Source organism: Eucyclogobius newberryi, unplaced genomic scaffold (genome assembly GCF_026437365.1).
Source record: "Eucyclogobius newberryi isolate DKJ021-1_F unplaced genomic scaffold, fEucNew1.0.hap1 SCAF_10, whole genome shotgun sequence".
NCBI classification, from domain to species: Eukaryota; Metazoa; Chordata; class Actinopteri; order Gobiiformes; family Gobiidae; genus Eucyclogobius; species Eucyclogobius newberryi.
In genome coordinates this window covers 24,887,165-24,909,302 of record NW_027315724.1, presented here as the reverse complement: position 1 = coordinate 24,909,302, position 22,138 = coordinate 24,887,165, and the positions used below count along the sequence as shown (strand labels likewise).

General features: G+C 41.2%; 4 protein-coding genes across 6 annotated transcripts in view; 2 read left to right on the top strand and 2 right to left on the bottom strand.

Annotated features, from left to right (window-relative positions):
* Positions 1 to 3,619, bottom strand: part of igsf9ba (immunoglobulin superfamily, member 9Ba) — a 40,784-nt gene extending 37,165 nt beyond the window's left edge. Inside the window, exon 1 of one of the 3 annotated variants that reach the window (XR_011930541.1) lies at positions 3,242 to 3,619. Coding sequence is in view for 1 of the 3 variants with exons in the window: in XM_072464268.1 (XP_072320369.1) it covers positions 3,242 to 3,305 (64 nt within the window). In the remaining 2 variants the exon portion in view is untranslated. The remainder of the gene's footprint in view (positions 1 to 3,241) is intronic. The other 2 variants (XR_011930542.1, XM_072464268.1) reach the window with 2 other exon arrangements.
* A 3,718-nt stretch (positions 3,620 to 7,337) lies between these two features.
* jam3a (junctional adhesion molecule 3a) lies at positions 7,338 to 16,875 on the top strand. The gene is made up of 9 exons (XM_072464248.1): positions 7,338 to 7,544; positions 13,500 to 13,571; positions 13,657 to 13,770; positions 13,921 to 14,073; positions 14,463 to 14,665; positions 14,863 to 14,962; positions 15,548 to 15,677; positions 15,758 to 15,809; positions 15,897 to 16,875. Exons 1-9 carry the CDS (start codon positions 7,496 to 7,498, stop codon positions 15,930 to 15,932), a joined length of 909 nt encoding a protein of 302 aa, XP_072320349.1. The 5' UTR covers positions 7,338 to 7,495; the 3' UTR covers positions 15,933 to 16,875.
* Positions 16,876 to 17,461: 586 nt separating this feature from the next.
* Positions 17,462 to 19,712, top strand: LOC140379558 (vacuolar protein sorting-associated protein 26B-like). The gene is made up of 6 exons (XM_072464236.1): positions 17,462 to 17,717; positions 18,145 to 18,301; positions 18,719 to 18,883; positions 18,970 to 19,145; positions 19,246 to 19,388; positions 19,471 to 19,712. Exons 1-6 carry the CDS (start codon positions 17,495 to 17,497, stop codon positions 19,606 to 19,608), a joined length of 1,002 nt encoding a protein of 333 aa, XP_072320337.1. The 5' UTR covers positions 17,462 to 17,494; the 3' UTR covers positions 19,609 to 19,712.
* An 894-nt stretch (positions 19,713 to 20,606) lies between these two features.
* On the bottom strand, positions 20,607 to 21,905 carry thyn1 (thymocyte nuclear protein 1). Its single transcript, XM_072456976.1, has 7 exons — positions 21,860 to 21,905; positions 21,610 to 21,797; positions 21,323 to 21,391; positions 21,129 to 21,221; positions 20,966 to 21,061; positions 20,737 to 20,887; positions 20,607 to 20,670 (listed from the first exon to the last, which is right to left on the bottom strand). The coding sequence occupies exons 1-7, from the start codon at positions 21,903 to 21,905 to the stop codon at positions 20,621 to 20,623; spliced, it is 693 nt and encodes a 230-aa protein (XP_072313077.1). The 3' UTR covers positions 20,607 to 20,620.
* Between the last annotated feature and the right edge of the window lie 233 nt (positions 21,906 to 22,138).

Sequence of the window (22,138 nt, the reverse complement as noted above, 5' to 3'; positions counted from 1 at the left end):
TTTGCTCCCCAACTAATGAAAACTTTCTCAGCTTGATGTTAAACTACCATTTGTTAGTCAGTCAATGCCCTCCAGAAAGCAGCACATTAGTATTAAAAACAACCTATGCATTTGTTCCTTGTGGAATTACAAAATAAATATAAAAAATGAGGCCCTCGGGCCCAGTTATTTTGTTACACTGTAAAACAATCAGTGAATGGCTGGTGGAGTGCTCAGTCAGACACAGGTCAGTTACAGTCGAGTAAGCTTTACTCATAATGAGACACACATCACGCTCCATGTGCAGTCACTCCAGCTGTCACTATAGCAACAAAACCTATAGTACAAACAGCAGGTCATCGGTATTGTACAGCAAGAATGAATTAAACTGTTTTGCCTTGACTATTGTATTTGATATGAAATGGATAACAATGAATACGTTTATAAAATGAGGATAATGTAATGATGACATGGCAATATTTTGGTACACTTTTTTATGCAGCAAAATACTATGAAGGCTATAAAAATACCTTGCACTATACAGTAATGTAGCAGTGTTAGAGAATTGTACATTGCAAGTTGAACCAGGCCACTGCTTTTGTCTGGATTTTCTACCAGTGCGCCCAGGAACACTAGTGTGCCAGGAGGAAGTGCCATGGTGAGCCTTGAAAACATCTTTCATTTGATTTAACAGATTTACACATAGATTAAACTCAATCATTTATCATCTTCAGGTGCATAAAAAGAAAGAAAAACAATCACCATGATAACATTGAAATAACTTGATATGGTGACATGAACAATTTTCACTACATGCACTTTTTTCCTGAAAAGTGTGATTTGGTGAGAAGATAGTGTGCCACTATTCAACCAAGGAAAGAGTGTACTGTGACAAATGGAGCATATCTTTCTCAAAGATCTGGTTCTACATCACATTTGATGAAGCTATTGTACTAGATTAGAATATGTCACAGTTTTAGCTTCAGAATAAAAATGACTATTGTATCTTACACTTGCTAAATGAAAGCACAATAATCAAACCTCAAATCACAACTATTAGAATTTGCATTCTATGATTCAATGAATTTTACACTTATGACTCAGGATGAATGTGTGAAGAACATTTGCAGCAGGTGTTTTATTTAAGATGCATTTGGGCTTCATCTGAAGATAAATAATAGGGGACGTTTTCCAATCACATATGAGACAATATGGATGGGACAAGAGCTTGTCCTAAGGTAAAATTGCCAGAAAATTGTGTACACAATTTTAGTTTTCAGTGTTTTGATTGAACAAAGGTGAAGTGCTGGTGAGCCACCGCAAAATTATGGCAAAAATCTCATCTTGCCTTGTGGACCCAATCTTGTGTCTCATCTTGTAGGTATTGTGTCTCGTCCCACCCATGACACAGTTATTTAACAGGGCAGAATGTACCATGTTAGTCGCGGAAATGTCTTGCATTTTAGACCCGTTTGCCAATCAAATATTTTATGTTCAAAAGACAGAAAAATTATATTCAATTGTTTTCAGGCTTTTCAAGGTGTTTTAGAGTCTGTACTTCAGATAACAACCATCAATATATGTTTACAATTTTTTTAATAGCTGACAAAATCACAACCATTATTGATTAAGTGTTGCAGCCCTAATCTGTAATTAATTGTTCATCTTTTTTTCACTATTTCACTAAAATACAGCATAAGAATTTGTCTTCAAAAAAGCCACTAAAACAACTTGTGCCAAGACGGGAGCAAACCACATAACTACTGGCCCAAATCCAGCTCCAAAAACAAGTAAAACAGTGAGGTCCCAGGACGCCATGAAGAGACAGAGTGCTTTCGATGACTGATACTCAAAATAGTTCTTGCAATATCCCACTGTCCAACACTTGCCAATGACATTTAATTACTTCTATATTGCTACAAGCGTCCCTCTTGTCTCTTCTTGATTTGTTGCCAAGTCACCATTGACTTTGTTGAACTAGGTTTCCCTAACCACATGCTCTCTCCCTTATGAGCACTTGGTAAACGATGAAACTTTGACCACACATGCAGTGTCATTGATTTCAAGTAAACCAGCCATTTGTATTTTACTCATTCACAAATCTGTCAGCTTTAATTATCAAAAGTAATGATCAGACCAAAACTATAAGGAGATTTGTGAGACATGTTTATACTAGGGTAAATATATTAAATGCATCTCGGATTTTACCCATTTAAAAACATTACAAAAATCAAAGCTGCATTGATGTTTTTTATAATATCATGTTGTGCCAAAATGAGCAGCTCAATTCTACAGTGCAACTAATTGCTACTGCTCCATAAAGACTGGAAGCCAATATGTGTTTCAGAGAAATGTGCAATGCAATTATAAATTGACACGAGGCATCTTTGCAAAACGCACTTCAGCGTTCAGCTTTCTATGAGATGAAAAAGATGCGTTGCAGGACTAAACTTGATTTGAGAGCAGACCAGTTCTGACTGGGTTTGTGGGGTCATTGGGATCAGTTACCAGGCGACAGCCTGGCACATGTCTCCCTCGTCTGGACATGTTTGGAAAAGCAAGGTTAAGTAAGTACATGGGTCAATTAGAGAGCGCAAGGAAAATATTAACAAAAGCCATACTGTGCGGTTAGTTATTCCAGGACTGATCAGTGTAAAGCACTTGATCCGTGAGGGCTGATCCCCCAGTGTTCCAGCTCCACGACTCAGCAGAGATGCTGCGCGTAAATCAGCCTATGAATGGCACACATCATTGTGCTCTATCATATTCGCATGAGCATTTTATCTGACACGTGATGCATTATTTAGCTACCTTTCCATCTTCTGGGCAAAGACGGTCACACCCCTCTCTGGAGAACTCACGGGACTGCTTCACGGGGCTTTGTTGCCCACATTTGCCTTCAGCAGCCTCGCCGTTCTGCATCCTAGCTGTTTGCTATTTTACAACTACACAGCGCACAGAGGGGACGTGTGTGGACCACAATCCGGGCCTAACCCTCCACCAATGTGCTCAAATCTCGTTACAAACGTCTGGACCAGCCACCGCAGATGACTAATCTTCCATATCAATAATCTAGGTTGAACTTTCACGTGACACATTCAGCCATTTGAGAGAATGAAGCAGTCCACAGTGCATATGACCTAACACATGGAAATGTCATGCGAAAGCGGCACACGGCACCGGGCGCACACGGAGCCCGCACACGGACACGTTAGAAATAACACGCTTCGTGCGGCAAAACATATATTGCACTTCAACTCACCTTGAGCGGCCGTTCCTCTGGTGCTGAATACACTTGCTATCAGAGTGGCCACATACCAAATCATAGTACTATTGCCGACCAGCTAATACCACGCAAAGTGCCCCGTTCAAGCAATCTTTCATATTCGACCTTGCGCCACACGCTCTCCTAGCAGCACCGCATTTTCTTAACCTATTTTCTTTCCTTCTTCCCTTCCCTCCCCCGTCCTTCCATCCGCATCCTCTCCCGAAGAGACAGAACACCTGCACCACCGCGTTTGTAGTAGACGGGGCCGTTTTTACGAGCGCATAGTGAAACCAAGTGTGAGAATGCAGCCACAGGTCCGCCTCTGCCGCGCTCCCATTGGCTGCCGACGGAGGCTTTGGGGCGTGTATTGGTCCCTCGCGCGGCACGCACCCCGAATGACAGGAGAAGCAAGGTGAGTTGGAGCGTGCCGTAGTAGTGGAGCCGCAGTATCATGCGCATTGACAGTGAGCCGCGTCCACGTCTTTAAACACCTCTCGCAAAGTGGCCCCACGTGCACCGCTGACACCCCGGCGGCCCCTGAGCCGCGCGTCCCCTTTGTGCGCTTATTTGATCAGCATCGTGGTCACTGCGGCGCGTGTAGTCGCTGCACCGAGAGGCTGTGTGCACGCGTGTGTGTGTGCGTGCGTCTGTGTGCATGTATGTGTCTGTGTGCGCGTGCGTCTGTGTGCGTGCGTCTGCGTGTCTCTGTGTGCGTGTATGTGCGTGCGGGTGTGCGTCTCTGTGTGTGCGCGTGCGTCTGTGTGCGTGCGTCTGCGTGTCTCTGTGTGGGTGTGTGTGCGTGCGGGTGTGCGTCTCTGTGTGTGCGCGTGCGTGCGTGTGTGTGTGTGTGTGTGCGTGCGTGACTCATCTGTCGCTCAGCCATAGCCCCCGGCTGTTGTCATGTCGCCGTTACACGCGCAAAACGCTTCTCAGACGCGTCTGTGCACTGCGTCTGGCACCATGTGAAGGGTGTGGTGACAAATGCAATAAGCATGTTTTTTTGTTTTTTTTTCCCTTCTTTGATGCTGTTGGATCGCGGTGCTCACTGCGCACACATGCTTCGCGCTGATAAGCCAGCCGCGTCTCTGTCCTCATGCATGACCACACCAACCGGGGCGCGCAGTCTGGCCGCCGGAACGCTCAAACGTCTGCACGCGCGACTGTAAGATGTATCTATGGGTCTAGTGTCGTCCAGAATACAGGCAATATGCTACAACAGACGCAATATGTGTGGTCGCAGCAGCCGCACATCCCTCCATTTCAGCTTCAGTCTGCAGCTCTAAATATGGCCAATGTTGCAGTCTGGCAACATTGTCGCGCCCATCTTTATTTATTTATCTAATATTATTATAATCTTTAAACGTAAGGCATGCGCGTGTCACAGCAACATATTACCATTATATTCCATACAGAAGGCTGATGCAATTGAAGTTTGGGTTTTAAAGTTTCCGTTTGAAATGTACCAACGGTGTTGACATTCACTACAGGGATACACTTTGACACTTGATTTCATTATTTAATGAAACTGGTAATTTATGAAGTCACTTCTGACTGAGTTTTTACACTCTGTAATAATTATTTGTTCTTCATATTTGGAAACAGAGAGAACAAAACGTAGCCCATGGTTATGTTATGCACTGTTACAAGTTGAAAGAAAAGAAAAAAACAACAACAAAACAGATCAAATCAGAAGAGGTTTGTGTGTCTCAGGGAAGGACTTGTGTTTTAAAGTAAAGTGGGGCAGGATGTGTAAATGTGCTTCTCTGAGTGATTTTCTTTATCAAGCTATATGGATTATTTTTATTTTTAATCTAAACTGAAAAACACAACAAAATACAGTTGGTTTGGTCTGTTCAGGTTGGCCTAATCTTAGACTCATTTGACTTCTAACTTTGAAATTTCTGGATTGAAATGTTTGACTATATATATATTTTTTTAAATATAGCAACTCACTTTGCAGGACTATGAGAACATTTGATGTTTGAATTGTTAATTGTTGCAACATATAGCCCTATGATATTATAATACACATTCAACAAAGTTTAATTACAGTAATATAAAAAAAAAACAAAGAATGGAAAGACCCCATTATTTCAAAGACCTGGACCAAAACAAGGCTTGGGACAAAAATGGACCAACTACAAAACACAACTGACTTTTTGAATATTTTAAGACAGTCACAACATATTTTAAATCATATGGTATAGCAATAATTAATCAATTTCTATTCTTTTTATAGCTTCATCATTTTTGCTTTTGTTATTGTTCAGCCCTGGCAACAAACTAATCTTTCAAAAGTTGACCCAGTTTGCTTTGGAATATATTGCTGGAACAGAGATGAGCTTATGGTTTTAAAGTCACATTTAATTTCTCTGCTGCCGCTCAGACATCGGGCCAAACGTGTCTGAATGTGACGTTTGTGACTAGAGTTTACCATGTGATGACACTTTATGTTCAAAGTAACTCAGCGTATTTATGGAGTCATGGAGTCATCGCCTTCTTTGCACCACCAGCCAAAGTTCTTCTAACATCTAACACGTGCTTCTGTCTTGCAACTTGTGAAATCTATTAATGCCACAGTGTTAATTGAGCTACAGAGACTTATCACTTTTAAGCTGCATTGCAAGGTCTTGTGAGTTTACGCATATCAAAAGAAGAAAGAGATTTTATGAGTTCCCTATGAAACATTCATGCCTAATTAGAGCTACTTTTGAATGACTATTGAACCCATAACAGAGATTTATTTTATGTTTATTCTTTATGTTTATTTTATTTTCTGATTGAGTCTTTATTATTAGACCATTAGAGTCACCAATTGACTTAAAACATGGTTGTCTTTGGACAGGGGAAGAAAGCTACAAAAGGAGAACACATCTCACAGTGCTTGTACAAGTAGTACAAAATAAACTAGTTGTTGAAAATAAACAGACGTATACTATAAAGGAATGAGTGATTTAGCATATGTTCTTGTTATTTTAAGATTTAGTTATCTATTTTATTATATTTTTTGGAAGCTTTCCGAGGGGTCTGTTGTCATATTTGATTTGATAAACTATGACCATCAACACTTACACAGGTTCAATAAACTCACAGGAAATATTCCCCTAAATACACACTATATAACTTCTCATATATGATATGGAACTGGAATTACCTGACTTTATAATATGTGATTCTACACTGCCACCTGGTGGTTAAAAAATAAATTCCCTAATAGCTAATCAAAATTGATTATATACTAGGCCTATGGGAATATTAAGTGTGCCATCATCACATCTTATTTGGGTCCAAATGATCTCAGTTCAACAGTTTCATGGACAGAACCAGCACAAATAGGGACTTTGTCTGAATTAAAGACAAAGAGGACAGAAACGGTTAATTATCAGTGGATGTAGCATACATTATTATCCCAAATAGCCCCAACATTTACTTCTTTGAAGGTTTAATTTTATTTTCAAGCCTGACTTTAGAGTGATCGAATATGTTCACAACTAACTACCTGCAGCATTTTACACATTATTGGTACAGGTTTTAGGCCTTCAGAATATTATACGACATACAATATTTGTAGTCTACATGTTTCATCTTCGGTAAACTAAATTAAGGTATTTCAAAACCAGCAAAAAAAAAGAAAAAAGGGGATTACATAATAGTCTACTAACACTAATGCGACTAAACCGTTTCTAAGAATTGTAAGTAAGTAAAAGTAAGTCTTCTATCTCTATACCAGAGTCCAACTAAAATAAAATATGCAGCAGTGTCTTGTACACAACATTCAAGGCCTAAGAGCGCACATACTGCAGAGAAACATCCCTCTATAGTTGCTCACAAGGGCAATAAAACGTTTCAATGCAAGAAAACTGCCATTTGACAACAACCCCACACCAAGAAAACACCCTGGTAAGCAAAATGTGCAGGCTGCATTTCACTCAAGCTTCAGTCACCTTCTTGGATGATTTGAACAAGCAGAACATATTAAAACACACGGTTCAGACACTGGTGTAGCGTCAGTTTAACACCTCCATGTGGCGTAGGTGCAGTAAAAGGCGTAGTAGTAGTCGAGTAGTGCTGGGACGCCCCCTGTCAGCCAGTACGGGTCCAGCCCACTGTCCCCGCTGCTGCCGCTGTAGCCATGGAAACTCCTCCGTGGCAACATCCACCAGCGCGCGCGCCTCTGCCCCCATCCTCAAACCTCCCGGAGCAGAGGTGCTGAGCGTGTGCTACTGCGCCGACGGAGAGGCGGCAAAGATGGCGATGGCGCGGCTCTCGGCTTGTCTCGTCCTCTGCATCAGCGCGGGTAAGTGTGGGGTGCGGGCGGGCGCGAGCCTCCGCGGGGCCCGTCGTGCTCTTTCCCTCCGCGCGCCGTGTCCGTCTTGAAGGGCGACTTGAAGCGCAGCTGTCGCGGAGCGCGGTTCGGCTAAAGCGGAGCTAGCGCTGCTACAGAGGCAAGAGCGGAGGGTCTGTGCGGGGCAGAATACTGTGTCTCATGACGACATTTCCAGCGTGACAGGGAAGTCCAACAACTTTTAACACAAAATAAGTGTTACGTTATTAGATACAAGCGTGCAACGGAGCATGCGACTTGAGTCTTGTACAATCTTCAGAGTCCTACTTTTTATCCGTTGATGCGAACTGTTTGAAAACGACTCATGTCCAATAAAAGACAAATACATGGGGTAAAACTGGATGTCTTGGGTGTTGACAGGCTGCAGTATTGGGAAGGACTTGGAAAAGACCAATAACAAACACAAATGTGTTTTTTTCTCCACTTGTATTAACTGACAATTTTAAAAAAGATGCCACTGAATGAGATGACAACTGTTTAAAAACGACAGATGTCCAATAAAAGACAAATACATGGGATAAAACTGGATGTCTTGGGTGTTGACAGGCTGCAGTATTGGAAAAGACTTGGAAAAGACATGATGTGTTTTTTCCCCACTTGTATTAACTGACAATTTAAAAAAGATGCTACTGAATTGGGCCACGTTGTACAGTTAATAACAACACTGCAAACACAGATGTGTTTTTTCCCCACTTGTATTAACTGACAATTTAAAAAAGATGCTACTGAATTGGGCCACGTTGTACAGTTAATAACAACACTGCAGCAAACTGAAACATCCTTTTGGTTTAAAAAGTCACGCTTGAGGAAATATCGTCACGTTGTTATTGTCAATGTTTGGATAGTATAATACTACAAAATAAAAGTCATCACTCTGACTCGTCCACTATGATAACTGTAATTGTTATCTAGATTGAACAGTTTTTTAATTGTTTTGTCCCTGCTTGAGCCCAGTTTCATTCTAATTTTGACCTGATTTAGTCCTGGTGTAGCCCTAATGTTAATGTGTGAACGCACCCTTAAACACATGCCAAAATACCCTTTTTTAAATAACAAAGACAGTAGCAGTATTAAATCAAAAGGCTAAAAAAAGAATACACTATTTTTTGTTTCAATAATACAGTATATTTGTAATTATTCCGCATCTAGAACCCTCCAGTCATTACATTTCAACCGTTATTCAGTTAAAAATGTATAAAAGGCCTCGACGTACAATCAGAATGTACGGTTTGACTTATGGACTGCTAAAATAAGGGTTAGTTGCGGCTGGACGGTCCAGTAACTTCGACGCTGGCCAGTGTTATCGCAGTGAGGCAGGTCGGGGACATCTGCTGTGCACTGTCAGCCGTGGAGAGTCGGGACGCTGCTCACGCTTCCACATGGCTGTGTCCATAACAGCTGGAGCTCGCGGCTGATCAATGCTGCTGATGCGGGCTCAGATGATGTGTCCTCCTGTGTCCGTGTGTGTGTGCGCGTATGCGTGTGTGCGTGTGTGCGTGTGTGCGTGTGTGTGCGTGTGTGTGTGCGTGTGTGCGTGTGTGTGTGTGTGTGTGTGGAGGCGGTCACCCTGGTGCTCTCTGAGAACTGGACAGGGGATGGACAGGGACTTTCTAAATGGCAGCAAGCGTCAGTCAGCTTTTAACCTCTGACCCAGGTCCTTTTGCCGAGTGTGAACCAAAGAGTGAGCGTGTGACAGGCCACAACGCAAATGCAAGTTTTTTTTTTTGCCACTTTGAGTTGACTGATTTTGTGACGGAATAAATGTGTGATGCGAAATTAAGGAGAGGAACTACGCGTTTAGCTTGGTCAGGCTTTACAAACTCAAGCCAAAGTGGGAATAATAACTAAGTACCAAGCATCATCTGGATCAGAATTACTCCAATTCATCTCCAGGGTAAATAATAAAAGACACTAAGATTCAATTAAACTAAATACTATAAATTGGTCTTTTTCATCGGCTGTTTCATGCGGTAAAATGCCATACATTTTAATTACCGTATTTTCTGGACTATAAGTCGCTAATTTTTTCATAGTTTTGGCCGGGGTGCGACTTCTACTTATATATATACTACAACTGAAGCTTTTTCTACTTATATATATACTTATACTTATACTCCGGAGCGACTTATATGTGATATTCTTTGTTATTTTCACACTTGCAACCGCATTTCATACTCCAGTGCAACTTATATGTTTTTTCTTCTCTATTATGCATTTTTTGGCTGGTGCGACTTATACTCCGGTGCAACTTATAGTCTGGAAAATACGGTACCTACACCAGAGATTTCACAAATGTTTCAGCTTGTGTTTTACTATAGAACATGTACCTTAAGACAAATCCAGGACAAAACCAGATCATATTAAACTAGGGCTTGACGATTTTTTCCTTCATATCGATCGATGTTGATTTCCTGAACTTAAATAGTACAGAATAACCGCCAAATTGAACACAAAAAAACAGTCAAAGTTCTTCCGCCAAAGTCTAAACTCTGCTCCAAACCACATGCTTTTGCTGTCGACCTCTCGATTAAAAACACCCAAGCAGATCATTGACGATTAGAAATGAATCTCGTTCTCGATTAAAATGTGATTAAGTGTGCAGTTACCCCAGGAAGGACATTGTTACCAAATCAATAAGAAAATAATTTAAGGTTAGTAGGTGGGTGGCTTGGCTGACAATCAAATAATAGACAACAAATGGGAATATGGCTGGAAGTCACAGGGTCTTACACAATTCGATTTCAATCTTTTTAAAGTCGCGGGCGGCACATTTCGTTGGTTGAAAAGATTCTGCGGCACACCACCCATTAAAACATCAAATCACACCTAAAATATATATCACACAGGCCATTCATTTGTATGGTGAAATAGTGATTGTTTTGCTTTCTTTATCTGTGCAGATATTGGCTCAGGACACCCCAAAATTCCAAGAGTAAATCATTTTACAAAAAAGGTTTTTCAGAGGCTGGAAACTAGGCACAACTAGTGTTCTTCTGGTAAACTGGAAGAAAAACCTGCACGGACGTAAAAAATACACCAAATTTACCGTATTTTCCGGACTATAAGTTGCACTGTTTTGCATAGTTTTGGCCGGAGTGCAACTTATACTTATATAGACACTCCGGAGCGACTTTTATGTGATATTATTTGTTATTTTCACACTTGCAACCGCATTTCATACTCCAGTGCCACTTACATATGTTTTTTTCTTCTCTATTTTTTGGCTGGTGCGACTTATACTCCGGTGCGACTTATAGTCCGGAAAATACGGTAATCAACAAAACTGTGAATGCCACGAACAAGTTTCCATTCTCCAAACACGTGACTAAATTGTACAGCAAAATAAATATGTAAAATATAGAAAAATATATAAATCATCACAGCGCATCACAATATCGATACCGTATTACCAAATTAAGTATTGTGCTGTATTGATATGTCATTGTTTTAGCACACCCCTACACAGGACCACGCCACACACTTTTAGAAACATAAAAGTCTCTCTGTTTTAAAGAAACCATCAGGCAATTACGTTTACCCCCAACATAGTATAATGTGTGAGCCTGACATGTCTGTGCTGCTCCTGTTACACAATCAGCCCAGTCCCTTGGGTCCTTGGCTCAGTGCCTCATGTTTTGTGGAGAGACTCAAGAATATTTTTGCAGCACTGGAATGTCTGAGGAAAAAAAAAAACTTTTTATAGAATTGCGACTTTAGTTTGGGGAGAAGGGGCAGTTGTTTTCATCTTCAGCGCTTAAGAGGATTGCAGAATGCGGCTATTTAGGAACAGGAATAACGTAAACCTACTTTGATTAGCAACGGGAATGCGAATTGAGGCTCATTGTCACGATTTGCTCATTAGTGTACACACCGTGGGTCATGTTTTGTACTTTATTCAAATTTCACATTAGTTACACACAGCGATGCTTTTCCCATGGCCTACTTGTATACTTGGATACTTCATATCCTAATTTAACCTAAAACAACAGTGTATGTTATGCTAATTTGTGAACAAGGCTGACCTCCTTTCGAGAGGGGAGGAGTGACAAACAAAGGTCGCTCTCCAAGGACCAGATCAGTCCTTGGACCTTGCACTTAAATCAAATCAATAAGCGATTTTCAGACAAGTTAATCATAATAATCTTGGTGGACTGTTTTTGATTCATTACAGGAAGCAGAGGGGGGGGGGGAACCAGTCAGTGCAGTGGTAAAAATAGCTTTTATTACACACAGTGGGAAAATCAGCAACAGACGGAAGCGGGGACCTGGAAGTCAAATCTCATCGGCCTCTGTGCACAGCTGGGAACATACTGTATGATCGGGCGGCGTGTCTCCGCAGCTTGAGCGTGAGCTAAACGCTAACCCGTCCTGGCTCGGAGATGCACTAAATCGTGTGTCTCGGGGTCACTCACGTGCTAACAAGGCCAGTCGGACTTAATACCCAGAGGGCTCCGGGCTAAACGGCACCATCTTCTGAAAGCTGTCCCTGATGATTATTGTAGCTCTAATTCAGCGTTTCATTCGTCTCGTCTGGCAGTCACAACGCCTTCGTTACTCAGCGTGAAGCATTGGTACCCAGTAATTATTATATTTGGGGAAGGCGCGCACACAGACACTGAGTATAGGGCTGCGGTCCAATATGGAGACCATGCTTATTTGTGGATTTGTAGTGTTTCATTTTCTAATTGATCCCATGACTACATGGTTTACTAGGTGCATTACAGGGTGCCTAGACCCTGTTTAAGGAGGAAAAAAAAATGTGTGTTGCATTAGGAGCTGACATTTGCAAATAGCACCGATTGCTTTAAGGAGAGCACCCAAGCGATGAGCTCCAACATATGTGTGTGCTTTTGCCCAGGGAAAACCAGAACTGTTAATTAAATCAACACGGAAACTGGACTTTTAATGTTGAGCCCGTTGCTTGTTTTGATAAATTATTCATATCCGTGATAATAGCAGTCTCATCGTTGAAGTGCTGTGCGTGATACTTTATTGCCTGAGAAGGATTTATTCATCTTATTTGTGTTTAATAATTTATTGTTGAGCGTTTTTTTAGGACTGTAGTCGACTAAAGAGACGTTTTGTAGATTATTCCACAAATGGCCCTACACATTTCATCGTCTTGAGTCCCATGTGCAGGATTAAAACAGTTTTGTAATTCGTCATCATGCATTCTCAGATGAGCACTGAGCTGCACAGTGACACATCTTTGACTGTTTGAGGTTGCTCCTCAGAGGCATGTTGTCATTCAAACACGACACAAGCGCTGGTCCGCTGGGAGCGACACAAGCCATATCTGAGATCAGCTCTTTTTGACAGGAAACTCACTGTTCTTATTCTCTGGATTTGCCACCAAACTGAGACTAAGCTTCATCTACAGGAGACTGCACAGGCACATAACCAGAAGTTGAGCTGAGGACAATGAGGTGTCTCGTAATATTAGACCTTTGACATCTCTCAGAAAGACAGTCAGTGCCTTGTACCAAACTAAAAGTACTCTGTGTGCTGACACGTCTACACATAGTCACTAAAGGCAAATGTCAGCAATTGCTGCGACATGTTCTGAAAAAACTCTGTGATGGACATTCAAAGGAATGTCCATCACGACTTCAAGGTTCTGGGATTTCTAACAACTTTACGCGAATCAAAGCTAGTGCAGCGTTTCTATGGGTCCAGTCTCTGCTGTCCGTGTACAAACTTGTGTTTATTGAGGAAATATATGTTTTTAGGTGTTAATCTTCTTAATATAAACAGGAAGTATTTAATTGTGTGTCTTTATGTTGAAACTCATCCTCCAGCTCCATGTCCGTCTCTATATTTATCGCTCTAATCCACTTTTTGGGTTTATGATAATGTTTGCTTTTGGTGGTATCGGGGTTAATCAGCGTTCTGCCTCCTCTTTCTTAGGTCACATTTTATCATCGCTGGGCGTAATCCTCCGTACCACGGACAAGATTGTGTGGGCAAATGAGTTTGAGCGTAAGTCATACATTAAAGTAGCTTTTCTCACCCTGATCCGTGATGCTTAAGCTGTAGTGTTCATTCATTCTGTTTTTCTTCACAGCTATTGAGCTGACCTGTTTAATAGAGTCTATTTCAACAAACAACCCACGAATTGAATGGAAAAAAATAAGAAATGGTGTACCAAGTTATGTCTACTTTCAAAACAAGATAGCAGGTAAACGGACATTTTCCTGCAAATTGTAATTTCATCCTCTTTCAAAGCTTGGCTGAATGAAGAGTACTGTGAGGAGGTGGTGCATTGGCCACACTGGAGTCACACTGTGTGTTTGAATGAGCCTTTGTAACAGTTTCCTCTTTTAAAAAGGCGACTTGGAACACAGAGCCCAACTCCGAGAGCCAGCCAACATTCTGATCTTCAACACGACCCGCTCCGACACAGCAGAGTACCGCTGTGAAGTAGCAGCTATTGACGATCAGAAGGACTTTGATGAGATCCTGATCAGTTTGGCAGTAAGAGGTACAACCAGGGCTATTTTACATAGGATCACATTAGAAACATGGTTCTGTACAAACATCTGGGAATAGGCAATCATTTATCATTATGATTGACAAATTGTTTTTTATTAAAAACAAATAAAATGGGTTTAAATTAAAAATGTCTGACCTTAAAGAATATAGAGAGCTCCAATCATATCAGTGAGGATTTGAAATGTCAATCTCGAAATTTGTTTGATTGCATTTCACAGCCCGACAGGACAAAACTGTACAAACTGTACACTGTACAAAAACCATGTATTGAAAGATCACGTTTGTTTTTGTTTGCACATCATCCTGTTCTGGCAAGTGGAAGGAGGATGCTGTGTTAAAATACACGCACATGTTTAAAGTGTTTGTGTTTCCGTGCAGTGAAACCTGTAGTTCCCCGCTGCAGTGTGCCAGACGCGGTCACTGTCGGGGCGTCCACTGAGCTGCGCTGTCTGGAGAACGAGGGCTTCCCGGCGCCTCAGTATCGCTGGTTCCACAACAACGAAGAGCTGCCGCACGAGCCCAAAGCCAGCCCCAGGTTCACCAACTCCTCCTACAGCATCAACTCGGACACCGGCAGCCTGGTGAGGGACATTTACAAAACATGCTATTTGACTCATTTTAAAAAGACATACAGACTTTCTTTGGCTGCACTTTTAGTCATTGAATGTGAGGGTTTTGTTGTGTTTTTGTAGTTGTCTGCTCTGGATGCGTGGGTTTTCTGTCCTTTGCTGCAGAACAAAAAATGTAATTTGAAATGAAACAATTAACGTCTCCACAGAAATTTCCAAGAGTGAAAAAAGAAGACGCTGGGGAGTACTACTGCCAGGCCAAAAATGATGCCGGCGTCGCACAGTGTCCGGGAATGGTGATGGAAGTCTGTGAGTGACTTATATCTCGCTGCTTACGTTTTTTGTGAAAAATGCTGAATATCTTAAAGTTCTGGTGGAGCTGGTGGCTGCTTGTCTCGTGAAAACGTTATCGCCTTGCCCGGAATGTCACACGTGGTTTTAATTTGTCACGTTTTATGCCATTTTGTCGAACATTCCAGGCAAAACGTCATAGTAGAGTTGTCAAAAGTAAAGAAAATCTGATTGAAAATGTGTTGAAAATAGAAACTAGAATTTGAAAGTTAAAATAATCCCATAAATAGGCAAAATGTGACCTTTCCTGAACAGTTTTATAATGATCTTGAGCATTATCATAACTAAAATAAGACCACATGCTAAGAAAGTGCTTGTATTTTGTGTTGAAAATTACAATCTATTGTCTAAACAAAAGCATTAATATTATCATTGTTGTATTAAAATCATTATCAAGAGTCAAGCCTGTCCCTCAGCATCAAAATTGAGTTTAACATGTTAGTATTGCTCCATGGAGAGTAGAAGGTTTGAGACCCTTCATTGTGCCCCTTTAAAGCTAGCTTACCATACGCTTCTAACATCCTGTCGTGCCTTTGTCTGCAGATGATGTTGACATCCTCGGGATATTCCTCAAGTCATTTGGAGCTGTGGTTGTGTTCTTCTGCGTGTCGTTCACCATCTGTCACACATTCAGGCGCGGCTGTTTCAACAGAAAAGGGCACAACGAGAATAGGTTAGGCTCACAGTTAAATATAATCACGAATGTACCGTTTTGCTGGGGTGTTTTGGTCATTTCTTATGTGTGTTTTTCAGCTACAACTGGCCAGCACAGAATAATGGCACTGACTATGGTGATGCTGATGAGGTAAAACACACTGCTATAATGAGAAAACAAAGTGAAAGGGCTGAAAGGGCTTGTGTAGTTACTTTTCTTCCATTGTGATTTGCGCAGGGGCACTTCCGCCACAAGTCTTCATTTATTATTTAACAACTGAAGATGAGATAAAAGACCCCGCGACGACTGGTAATGTCTGAAGTGTAACAAGGCACATAATTCTCTGACTGATGCACATCCAACCACCAACTTGCCAAAGTCCTTTTAAAATCAGTTTTTTATAATCTCACAGTATTTTGTGATGATGATTCTTGTTTTCTTTTGTGTTCCTGAAAAACAAACATCTTGAGTGGTGTCACTGTTTGATTTGGTTTACTCTGTGTGGTTTCAGTATTAGCTGGAGGAGGTTTCATTCCTTCACGGTTTTATAATCTACTTAATTTTGATAACTGTTGATACATTTTCTACAATGTACATGATTTTACAAAATCGTTGACTTTTCATAGAATAAACATCTTGCATTCCTGTGTGAAAATAAATGTAAATACTGTAGTAGGTACACTGGCAGTAAAAAACAGATGGCAAAAATCTGCAGTTTGGAAAGGCACAATTTTACAACAGTCATTGTATCTACAGTATACCAGAAAAAGACTCAAATCTATTCATGAACATATAAATTTGACCGAGCAACATATACGTATATATAACAATGCTGCAACAATGTACCATGGTACGTATGATTTATTATAAAGTGCTGTTTCTTTAATAAGTGACCTTCTGTGCTTTACTTATAAGTCTCTGAGTATTGGACATATTGTCCAGAATTCTCCATATACTGTATTGTGTACATATAAATGTATAGTTTTCTTTTTTCTTTGTTTGTTTCTTTTTTTCATTAACGCTCCATACCTTAGTGTAAATATGGCAATAAAACTGTTGAAACATGTACTGTATTTACCGTCGAGTGTATTGGTGTGTTAAATGTAAACTTCAGCTGTCAGTGCCAGTGATCTGTGTACCAACTCAGGAAGTGTCAAGTGTCCACTGTTCATAAAATGTTCATGTTTTTTTTTTTCTATTAAACCATTTAAATATACATTTTTTATCTTGTGGGCATTTTAAAATTGTTATATAGACCGGTTGAATTAATACCCCTGCAATCTCTGGTAGTGAGTAATTTAATATGTGCAATAGTAAAATATGCAAATAGTAAAATCCCAAAGAAATGGTTGGAAAATAAGTTTGGGAACATACTGAAAGATACTTTGAAAAATAGAAGCAGAGACATCGGCACCTAACATTATTTTGAAAATCTCCACCCGGACGTAATTGTGCGAGTACATCTGGCGTACTTCCGGTAAATTTGACAACATTCAGTTTTCGCTGTAGGAAAAACAAAAATACAATGACAGTCGGACGCGTTTATGACGAGTGAAGTCTGCCGAATCCTTACAAACGCGGACGTGTGCGTGAACGGCAGGGGGTCCCGGGACAGGAGCGGGTCGTGCGGTTTTTTTTTTAATGGATGCAATATTTGGCCTTTTTCGCTCGTGCTACACTTGACAGTTGATTGTGAAGACATCATGGACATGTAGCTCGTGCCAGGTAAACCACACATATAACCGTCGTGGTCGCTTTTCACTCCGCGCTACACGTCCCTGGCTCTACATCAGCTGCATCTACACTAAACAAGGAGACGTCGTGGGACTGTGACCATGAGTTTCTTCAGTTTTGGCCAAAGTGCTGACATCGACGTGGTGCTGAGCGACGCCGAGACCCGCAAGAAAGCCGAGCACAAGACGGAGGACGGAAAGAAGGACAAGTACTTTCTGTTCTATGACGGCGAGACGGTGGGAGGCAAGGTAAACGTGACACTGAAAACCCCGGGCAAGAGGCTGGAGCACCAGGGCATCAAAATCGAGTTTGTGGGGCAAATAGGTAAGAGAAAAAGGCTCACTAAATACAATTTCTGCTATTAATAACTGTGCATTAGCGTGTTAGTTATGGTTCAAAACAGACTGCAGTGTTTGTCATAGATTATGCTGATGGTGACACGGGCCATTTCTACTTATATGGAGTGTAAATGTCACTTGTTACATTTACATATGTTTTGGAATATATATTTATACTCCCAAGACTTGTTATGTCTAATAATCTTACATTCAAACTGTTCCTTTTTGAACTGTATGGTTTTTAAGATAATGCAACAGGCAAAATCATTATTTTTCATACCAGTTTATTGTTACCCCTTGTTTCTAGACTATGAAGGATACGTTAGACTATGTGTGGCCACTATAGTCTCCAATGGACTCTTCTGCAGTAGCTTAATGAATAATAACTAATGTTTCCTCTTTCATTCTTCTAGAGTTGTACTATGACAGAGGAAACCACCATGAGTTTGTCTCTCTCGTAAAGGACTTGGCTCGACCCGGTGAGATTACTCAGTCTCAGACCTTTGACTTCGAGTTCACTCATGTGGAAAAACCATACGAATCATACACTGGGCAGAACGTAAAGTTAAGGTGAGTATTGGCAATATATTCCACCGAGAACGACCGCCCTGTCCCTCTTTTAGTTGTCCTGTACAAGCCATTTAAGCCCCTTTCCTCGCCCCGCGTAGTCTGAGAACGTCCCAGGCTTTCGATGATGTCACGTGATTTCAAAAGTGAGATTTACGTCGCGATAATATAGTTTCTACCCACAAATAAATTAAGACTTTTTGGGTATACTGGCAAGGTTGTAATATGTTGACACCTCTTCCTATATTCTAATCTCTGTGGTGCTGTTGATCAAATTTAGTGTTGTTGCAGATATTATCCATGAGATTAAATGTGTCTGTCCACCACATTCAGCTTCTACCCTATTCCCGCCACTGCAGATGGTGACCGTGCCTGTTCAAATGAAAACACATTTTGTTTCTCTGCTCATCCCATTTGCAGATACTTTCTTCGGGCCACTGTGATCAGAAGACTGAATGACATCAGTAAAGAGATGGACATTGTGGTGCACACGCTGAGCACATACCCTGAGCTCAACTCCTCCATCAAGATGGAAGTTGGCATTGAAGACTGCCTGCACATAGAGTTTGAGTACAACAAATCCAAGTAAGTAAACACACACACACTCAACACATTTCATCTCCTACTAAACAACAGCGATATTACTCCTTTCTTGTCTCTTTCTTGCCCAGGTACCATCTTAAGGACGTAATCGTGGGCAAAATCTATTTCTTGTTGGTGCGGATCAAAATAAAACACATGGAGATCGACATCATCAAGCGGGAGACCACAGGAACGGGCCCCAGTGTGTACCACGAAAATGACACCATCGCAAAATATGAGATTATGGATGGTGCACCAGTCCGGGGTAAAACACACACACACATACACACAACTACACAATATTCTGCCGTCACATGAGACCGGTGTGAGAGTGTTTCCATTGTATTTATTGCATCTTATTTTAGGAGAGTCCATTCCAATTCGATTGTTTCTGGCCGGCTATGACCTCACTCCCACCATGAGAGACATCAACAAGAAATTCTCAGTGCGATACTACCTAAACCTCGTTCTGATCGATGAAGAAGAACGACGATACTTCAAACAGCAGGTAGAAACCACATTACCGGAAGAGAGTATATTTTGTGTGTATGTGCGTTGCTGTTCAATGGCTCCGTCTGTTTCCCTTGAAGGAGATCACATTATGGAGGAAGGGCGACGTGGTGAGGAAGAGCATGTCCCACCAGGCGGCCATCGCGTCCCAGAGGTTCGAGGGCTCCGCGGCCTCCGAGAGCGCACTGGAACAGGCGGCCAAAGAGGAGAGCGGGTAACCGGCCGCTGCCTACATTCTCGTCACAAACTCCTCTGCGCCACCACGGCAGAGACGGACTAATAACGTATACGGTGTAGCACCTACTTTACTCACTGCTGGGGGGAGCAACAAGGGAGATCGACATCCAGAACGCAATGGAGAAGACTGGCTTAAGCTGCTGCCGTGTTACGGTCTTTCTCCACGGGATCTTCTCGCACTGTGTGAAATGTAACGTTCTAATTTCCATGAGACCACATTCTGTTTTGTCGTCGTCTTCCTCACGGTTTGAATTGATTAGACTAAGTTTGTATTTTTCTTACATTCCACGTGTAATTCCTACTCATTTAAACTCCAACCTGAAACCATAATGCACTGCTTTAGTCGCCAGTGCGTTTGTTTTGTCTGTGCTGGAAATTTGGATGGATGAGTTGAGACGTATTTTCTAACCCACACTTTCAGTATTATCCTTTTTCTTTCTGTAAATACGACATGTTCAGCGTACCTTTTCTCCTGTCTGTTTGTACACAGAACTGCAGTATCTCTCGTGCTTTACCTCAGCGTGCGAGGTGTGGTCGGAAAGTGTCACAAAGCTAAAGTCAAACTAAAGTCGGATAGTATTCTTCTCTAACTATACTAGAAACTTGAAGGTCGTGCCTAACATTTCTCAAGCAAATGCAATCCTCCTGCCTTTTAACCTTTTCCTAGTAAATACTACTAATCATTTATTTCTTATGTCAACAACAAACTAATACATTGATGCCAAACTCAAGACTATCTGGTCTTTGATAGATTACGTGGTGATAAATTAAAACAGTTTTAAATTTAGGTGATTGTGTCAAAATCTATTGTAATTGTATTTTCTGATTTAGAGAAACAATGTTTTGTCTACTATCTTTTTAGTCCTTGTTTTGAATACTCTTCAAAGGCTTCTCTAAAACATTAAAGTATGTGCTTTAGTTAAATAAAAGAAAAATGTGTGCTGTCTTATTGAATAGAAGTGTTTATTTACACATATTCCAACAAAAAACACATTAAACCATTAGTTCCTTGTCTTCCAGACTCAGAATAAAGTCAAATTCCTCTGTTAAGAAAATAGTAAAGATCACATTTCTATGGCAACATGATACAGTGATATGAAAATGCTCACCTTTAGTCAGCGGCTGAACTGACAGTCTCGCTTGTGTAAAGAGAGCCAGGTTTTTCAGAGGTCCTCCTTTGGTGCTGTGCAGATGATAATACTTCTTAAGCTCTGACAAAGGAAGATATCGCTTCATCATTCTTTCATACTGGACGTCCACCTACATCGCATGAAACAAAAGTGTGAGAATTTGTATTTATAATTTGATACAATACATTTACGAAGTGGAATTTGTGACCATGCTCCACTTTGGGTTTTCAGATTTGCTCGATGCATCATAATGAACATCCTTTTGATCAAACTGAGTGTAGTCCACGTAGGCCTCCTTCACGATCTAAAACACACACAGTTTCATCGTTAGTAAAAATACAGTGACAATGCCGGTGATCAAAGCGGTTTACCTTCATGAGTCCTGCTATGCCTGGCTCTTTACAGTTGCTGTGATAGAAGAAAGCCGACTGTCCCGCTTTCATTCGCCTCATAAAATTCCGTGCCTGTAAATGGCAACAAAGTTCAGACAATGAGAAACATATCCACGGTACATTGTGCAGGCATATATACGTTTATTTGATGGACAGGTGCCTTCAAACTCTACCTGATAATTGCGGACGCCATCCCAGCAGCCACTTTGATCAGGCAAAGCTTTTAGATCTTCAATCCCAAACTGTTCAACAACAAAACTAAATTTGTAGCATCTTAGCTCTTGCAAACGCTTTAACTTTTGCAAAAATAGGTTGAATGTATTAAGGAGCTTGAAAAAGTCTGATGCAGGCCGATAAAGCGTTTGTGAGACCAATCTGACCTCATCTACATCATTTACACTCATCATATTTACAGCTCAGGCGTGTGAACTTCTTAAAGCACATATTTCAGAAGCTTTACCTTTACATCAGTGCCATTCTCAATCCGACTTTCTGGCTCAGACTTCATCAGCCAGTGACTGTACTCTGGGCCAGTGTCCTGTTTGCCACTTTTAACTACAGCAGCAGCAGCTTTCCTCCTGCTCCCTGCTGTTTCATCCACATCCTTTACAGATGCAGCTCCACCATCCACAGCCAAGTCACTCTCACCTGTGCAACGAGTTCAAAGAAGCCAATGACTAAAAATAGAACATTAAATAGGCTGTGTTTACCTGCATCTGCCTTTGTACTAGATCTGGTCCGTTTCTTTGGAGGCATCTCTTGCGCTGAACCAAGTCTGTTACTGGGCAACAGGAAGCACAGCTGATAAAGTGTGCAATGTTTACAGTTTTAACAGTTTTAATATTAAGGAAGAGCTTTGGTGGTTTCAATGCTAATGCCTTTAACCTTCTTAAATTGAACGTAGGTTGTCTAAATTGTCGGGCTGTCGCTGTTTAGAAAGCTTCTCACGTGTCATGCGGTTTACCTCCGTAGATTTGTTTCCCTCCAGC

What these genes read in the sequence shown, in the direction of transcription:
- jam3a (XM_072464248.1), top strand. Translation starts at nt 7,496, where the DNA reads ATGGCGATGGCGCGGCTCTCGGCTTGTCTCGTCCTCTGCATCAGCGCG. An exon ending in CGTCCTCTGCATCAGCGCGG is followed by an intron (nt 7,545 to 13,499) that starts GTAAGTGTGGGG and finishes CCTCTTTCTTAG; the next exon opens with GTCACATTTTATCATCGCTG. An exon ending in ACTCGGACACCGGCAGCCTG is followed by an intron (nt 14,666 to 14,862) that starts GTGAGGGACATT and finishes ACGTCTCCACAG; the next exon opens with AAATTTCCAAGAGTGAAAAA.
- LOC140379558 (XM_072464236.1), top strand. Translation starts at nt 17,495, where the DNA reads ATGAGTTTCTTCAGTTTTGGCCAAAGTGCTGACATCGACGTGGTGCTG. An exon ending in GGGCAGAACGTAAAGTTAAG is followed by an intron (nt 18,302 to 18,718) that starts GTGAGTATTGGC and finishes TCCCATTTGCAG; the next exon opens with ATACTTTCTTCGGGCCACTG. An exon ending in TTTGAGTACAACAAATCCAA is followed by an intron (nt 18,884 to 18,969) that starts GTAAGTAAACAC and finishes TTTCTTGCCCAG; the next exon opens with GTACCATCTTAAGGACGTAA.
- thyn1 (XM_072456976.1), bottom strand. Translation starts at nt 21,905, where the DNA reads ATGCCTCCAAAGAAACGGACCAGATCTAGTACAAAGGCAGATGCAG. An exon ending in ATGGCGTCCGCAATTATCAG is followed by an intron (nt 21,222 to 21,322) that starts GTAGAGTTTGAA and finishes TGCCATTTACAG; the next exon opens with GCACGGAATTTTATGAGGCG. An exon ending in AAAACCCAAAGTGGAGCATG is followed by an intron (nt 20,888 to 20,965) that starts GTCACAAATTCC and finishes CATGCGATGTAG; the next exon opens with GTGGACGTCCAGTATGAAAG.